Source organism: Rhamphochromis sp. 'chilingali', assembly GCF_963969265.1.
Source record: "Rhamphochromis sp. 'chilingali' genome assembly, chromosome: 2".
In the NCBI taxonomy this organism is placed as follows: domain Eukaryota; kingdom Metazoa; phylum Chordata; class Actinopteri; order Cichliformes; family Cichlidae; genus Rhamphochromis; species Rhamphochromis sp. 'chilingali'.
Window position 1 is genome coordinate 13,260,751 of NC_137930.1, and position 6,000 is coordinate 13,266,750.

The 6,000-nt window shown below is 42.7% G+C and overlaps 1 protein-coding gene across 1 annotated transcript in view; it reads right to left on the bottom strand.

Annotated features, from left to right (window-relative positions):
• Positions 1–3,726, bottom strand: part of LOC308392661 (zinc finger SWIM domain-containing protein 6-like) — a 52,111-nt gene extending 48,385 nt beyond the window's left edge. Inside the window, exon 1 of the mRNA XM_080875815.1 lies at positions 2,307–3,726. Coding sequence (XP_080731941.1) covers positions 2,307–2,733 — 427 coding nt within the window. The 5' untranslated portion in view covers positions 2,734–3,726. The remainder of the gene's footprint in view (positions 1–2,306) is intronic.
• Between the last annotated feature and the right edge of the window lie 2,274 nt (positions 3,727–6,000).

Sequence of the window (6,000 nt, forward strand, 5' to 3'; positions counted from 1 at the left end):
AACCTACTCAACCCTCAAACCTAAACCGTAACCATAAATCTAATCCTAAACAGTAACCTGAAACATTGACCCTAAACCTAACCCCAACATATCAGAATATCTGTTACTTGGTTTTTGAAAAGCCAAATTAGGGGCATTTTTCATCACTGATAACTTTCACATAGATAATAATTTAAACTGTAATTTACAATTTGTAACAGAAGATAACTGTGTTGTAGCTCAACAGGTCATCTGGAGCAGTTCAATAAAATGACCACAAACTACGATATAGACTACAAAAAGGTAATAAAGCAGTCATCAGGTCTACACCTGAGAAGCTACACTGTCAAGAAAAAAATGTCTAAGTTGATCTTTGCTCAGATTAACAGTGCAGGTCTGTTGTGGAGCGTGAGGCTCCGCAGCGCATGTGTGCCAATTCATTTCCTCAAGGTCTGCTGCAAGAAAACCTTCCTCCTCCGGTGCAGCCCACATGTGGGGAGATTACATCTTTTATTTATCACTTCTTGGCTCTATTTTTCCAGCAAATTCCAAGCTGGGGTGCAATCAGCCAAGAAAGCCTCCCTGTGTGTGTGTGAGCGTTTGGGATGTGCGGACTACTGTTATTCCTCTTTGTAAGAATGCACATCGAGCCCAGATTCAGTTTCATTCCTGCAGAAACATTTCCCAATATCTGGGAACATAGGCCTCTTGTTTTGGCAGGGGAATGTGTTGTGAGTGCGTATTCACAAATACACAATGCCCACATGAACCGCCTGCATTTGACGGTGGAGGGGGGGGGGGGGGGGGGGGGGGGGGGTAGGCGAGGGATGGATCATGCAAGCACTCAGATTCCATTACAATTCAAATTAAGCACATGGAGTAATGGGATTACAGCCCTCAGAGATTCATGAACTCACAGGTGACAAACTGTAGCACGGTCACAGCTTCCCCGCTGACCAAACGGAGGGCTGTCTTCATTAAAGTGAGATCTTCAGATATGCACAAAGACACAACCTAAACTGGCTGTAGACTGGTGTGAATCATGGCCCATTTAAGAAGAATCTCCGTGCCAGTATACTTTCTCTTTCCAAACCTCTTCTACTTAACAAGGGAGTGAAAAGATGCTTTTGTTTGCTCTTCTTTTGCTGGCAACAGGACGCTTGAAAGACACAAATGAACATGTAAATAGGAACAAAGTGCCAAACTCACAATGGAAATGCTGGGCATTTGATATGTGTGCTGGGTAATTAAAATCTCAAAGAACCTCTTCAGAGAGGGGAAAAATGACACTAAATCAAGCACTGATTCATGCTGCTGGTGGACTAAAGTTCTCAAGCACAAGCACACAGGTGTCTGTTCCTGTTTCACTAGCTCTCAATGGGTTATAAACAAGATCACGTACGGTAATTCTCAGCTTCTTTTCATAAAAAAGAAAAAAATGTATATATATACACTTTTTTTCTTGCCTTTTAAAAAAAACAGAACTCTAAAACCTTCCCGTCATTCCTCTAGATCTAAATATAAGACATCAATAGTGCATACTTGTCTCCTTTCCAGTGCAGCAGGTCGTGTTTATCAGCTTCTCACTGCTACACAATGCTGATCAAACTGTATGCAGGCTGTCAAAGCCACAATGCATGCTCAACTATCATTATTATTCAACAGCATATCAATTGTGCTACAAAGAACAACTCATTCAAATGTAATGTGTGTCAGTTGGGACCCAACCCAGCTGAACACTTCCCTTATTACTCAATAGTTTTATGTAATCTTTTAAAACAGATTTTAAAGGTCAGACGGTATTTGAACAGGCTCCTTTCTCATGATATGTGATACAGAAAAAATAAAGCTCTAACGCAACTAAATGCTTCTTCCCCGAGTCACGTCAACGCAGTCACTAAGTGATCCAAGCCAGCCGGAGGACAGTAAAATCGTTTTATTTGTCATTAATATGACAAAGTTTCGCAGTTCATTCTGACGCTGCTGAGGTGTGATGTGGGGGAAAATCCTCTTTTGTTTTATTTTCAGCGTAGTCTGTATTTTAAGGCTTTTTTTTCACATTCAAACTAGCCCCGAGCTAAACAGGATTTAAATGCCTCAGTCACACATTCCCATTCATGCACCCAGCAGATTTAAAGCCCCATTGTAGCCTCTCCGCGAGTCTGTCGCCCTTTGTTGTCAAACCCTGTCACTTTACCTCCTCGTGTTAATCGACACATTCTCGCGCACCGACATTAAATTTCTCCTCTTGTTCTTTCTGTTCTCGACTGAAATTGTCCGGTTGTTTCATTTTTGTCCGTAGAGCCCAGTATCGCCACATCACTCACCGACTTGGAGTACGTTGTCCACGCAGCCGCTCTCCAGCAGAGCGATGCCCCGTCGGAAAGGCAGCCGCGTCTCGTCGCCGCTCTCCCCGCTACTTCCGATCTCCTCCCCGCCAGTGTTGAACGACGAATACATGCAGATCTCACGCTCGCTCCTCGGGAAAGACCAGTACACGATCCGTCTCTGGACGGGCTCCGGGATCCGCTCGAAACGCTCCTCTACCCTCTGAAACGGCCACTTCTCAGCGACTTTCCTCGCCGCGATGTCCAGGAGGGTCTCCGGACTCTGGGTTCTGCTCGATTCGCCCTGGGTGGCTCCCGAGCTGCCGCACGGCGCCCCCGCGGCCCGCTGGCCTTGTCTACATGTTGAGCCGTAGCCCGGTCTACAGCAGAGCCGCTTGGCTGGGGGCTGCTGTACGCGCTCCGCCATGATAGCTCCGCTTTAACGGCGACGGAGGAAGTCAACGCACCATATGAACGGGATGGGGAACGGAAAAGGTTACCCACGGTCTGATTGTTGGCCGTGTATGGCCAAATCATCCTTTTATGGCAACATGGGGCAGGGCTTCGGCGAGCTTGTCAAACCCCTTTGTTGACAAATTAAGAGAAGGCGGGGTCTGCGGGGCAAGCTCCGTGCTGAGGACTGCCAGGAGGGCGGAATTCCCGTCCGGCCCTAGTCCTTTGAAAGCCAGATTTCGGCCCAGAATGTTAACTTTGTACAATACAACTACAACGGTGTAGTTGTATTAAAGAGCTACTTCAGACGGTGGTTTTACCGGTTGGCGTTCACATTTACTAGGGACGGAGAGAGGGGGCTTTGTCTTTCGGTGAGGTGGATCAGGCGGATGAAAGCTAGGTGCCAATGGGCGGTTATTCGCCTGTCAACACTCGAGCCTCGTGGTTTGAGGGGGGGAGGGGGCAATGAACGCAGCACCGCCCCGTGTGAGGTTTACGGTCCACCTGAATGTGGGGCGTTTAAAGGAAACGTAACTGCTTCGTGAGATGTATGGAAGTCAATTTTTGACAAAAGAAACACGAAATCTAGTTATGAAAAAAATAGTAAGGCTGAGTCACAAAGCCCGATGAAAGAAATCTTTGAGTTATTAACTACTATAATACGATTTTTAAGATGAAAACATCATTCAATATGTACATTTTGACGTAAAATGTTTACTTTTTTAACACATAACCTCTAATTTTCCTGTTTTAGCATTTTCTTTCTTTCTTTCTGGAATTCACCAACTGTACCTTTAGGTGCCACAGACGCTTTACGATGAACTGCACAACGTGTTACGTCATGTTGCATTTGAAATTACCTGCTGATTAAAGAACCACTACTCTGTATATGTTTGCTTCTAATGCTAACTAGATGCTGAGAATTGTGATATCTGTAACATGAATGCATGAGAAGAAAAAGGGGTTGTGATGATGGTGTAAGTAGGCAATGGGTTGTCATTTATTCATATTGAAAAAGACTGCACCAAAATAAAAAATAAACTAATTTAAAAGTAGTCTGCTTATTAGATGTAACTAGTCATTAATTGATGGTGCCAGAATGCTATTTGAGATCATCCCAGCTAATTTTAACGCCTGAATGGAATAGTATCATACATTGGCTTCACCAGAGCCTGGACCTCAACTTTACTGAAGCAGTGTGGGATCATCTTGATAGAGAATGGAACAAAGGGCAGCCAACATCTGAAGAAGAGCTTTGGAACAGCTTTTGTCCTTTTTAAAGACTGGAGAACTATTCTTGAAGACTGTTTAATGACATTTCAAGACAATTTGCTCAACACAGCCTAACTGTGTTGAAAAATAAAGATGTTTATGTCAAAGATTGACCTTCAAGCTCATTAGAAAAAAAAAATCAGCAGACTGCTGCATCTGTTTGAATTTTTTATAGTTTTGCCAACAAAATATAAAGAAATGAGGGGTGGCTTAAGACCTGTGCACAGTACAATACATAGATAAGATGTGCACTGTTAAAACACATATTTGAGCCCCAGTTATGAACGGGAGTACAAAGACCAGAACCAGCTTCAACAAGTTTTAAAGCTGCAAAAAGAACAGTTTATGGGTTTTTTGTATTGTGTTTAAAGTATTTAAATAATCATTAAAGCTTGTGCAAATCTTTTAAAATGTAATATCTGTGTTTCTCTATTATTCGTTGCTGCCTTTCTAGGACAGTACAGCAGGTTATACTGAAATGAAAACTCCTGGCAGCCCCATCCAAAGATGTTTGATATCTCCTTTTGATCAGCAACTGGGGAACATTTAAGACACAAATTTAAACAGTTTTACTTGAGCATAAACACACTATTTGTCACCGTAATGGGCTTATCTGTCACTTTTCTCTTCCAGTTACAGTACCACCTGCTGCTCCTGCAGGACAGAGTTATCAGCAGCCTCATTTCAGCACACTTGCTCCATGCTGTGTAAATGATTTAGGCCCCCTGGTTGACAATCTTGAGTATTGTCTCATTTTACCCTGCAGACAGCACAGAAGAAGCACAGTAATGGCTGAGTCTATTCACTCAGCATGGTGGGAACACAGTGGGTGGGCTGGGAAAGAGAGACAGTAGCACAGACCATGGCACACTCTGTTGAATAAGACAGTACAGGCCTCTAGCATTTGACTCTGTGCTCATTTTTCAGGCATTTGACCAAATCTATCTTTCACTGTATTCACTAGATTTAAAGCAAGTACATATATTTCATTATATTTCATTAAATTGTCTTTTCAAGAATCTCTCAGTTTCTTGAACCATCTTTTTGATGGATACACTGAAATTTAGTTCCAACATTATTGTTCACCTATAGCAGGGGTCTCAAACTTGCAGCCACTTGCGGCCCACATCACATCTTCTTGTATATCGAGTTGAAGAAATAAAATGCAATTTGGCCCTTGAAGTTACTGTTTTTATTAGAGAGGATTTATTTGTTGTTGAGTGCAATGTTAAAATAAGTTCTTTAAAAAAGCAAAAAATTATTTAATATGAAGCCAATATGAGAGGAGAGTACAAACACGTTGAGGGACTGGCTGTGTTAGTTCAGTGAGAGAGTTATTTGTATAGAAAACAATTTTCACTAGAAGTCAAAAACTAATGTGTACACTTACAGTGGCTTGCAAAAGTATTCGGGCCCCTTGAACTTTCCCACATTTTCTTACATTACAGCCACAAACATGAATCAATTTTATTGGAATTCCACGTGAAAGACCAATACAGAGTGGTGTACACGTGAGAAGTGGAATGAAAATCAGACATGATTCCAAACATTTTTTACAAATAAATAACTGCAAAGTGGGGTGTGCGTAATTATTCAGCCCCCTTTGGTCTGAGTGCAGTCAGTTGTCCATAGACATTGCCTGATGAGTGCTATTGACTAAATAGAGTGCACCTGTGTGTAATCTAATGTCAGTACAAATACAGCTGCTCTGTGACGGCCTCAGAGGTTGTCTAAGAGAATATTGGGAGCAACAACACCATGAAGTCCAAAGAACACACCAGACAGGTCAGGGATAAAGTTATTGAGAAATTTAAAGCAGGCTTAGGCTACAAAAAGATTTCCCAAGCCTTGAACATCCCACGGAGCACTGTTCAAGCGATCATTTAGAATTGGAAGGAGTATGGCACAACTGTAAACCTACCAAGACAAGGCCGTCCACCTAAACTCACAGGCCGAACAAGGAGAGCGC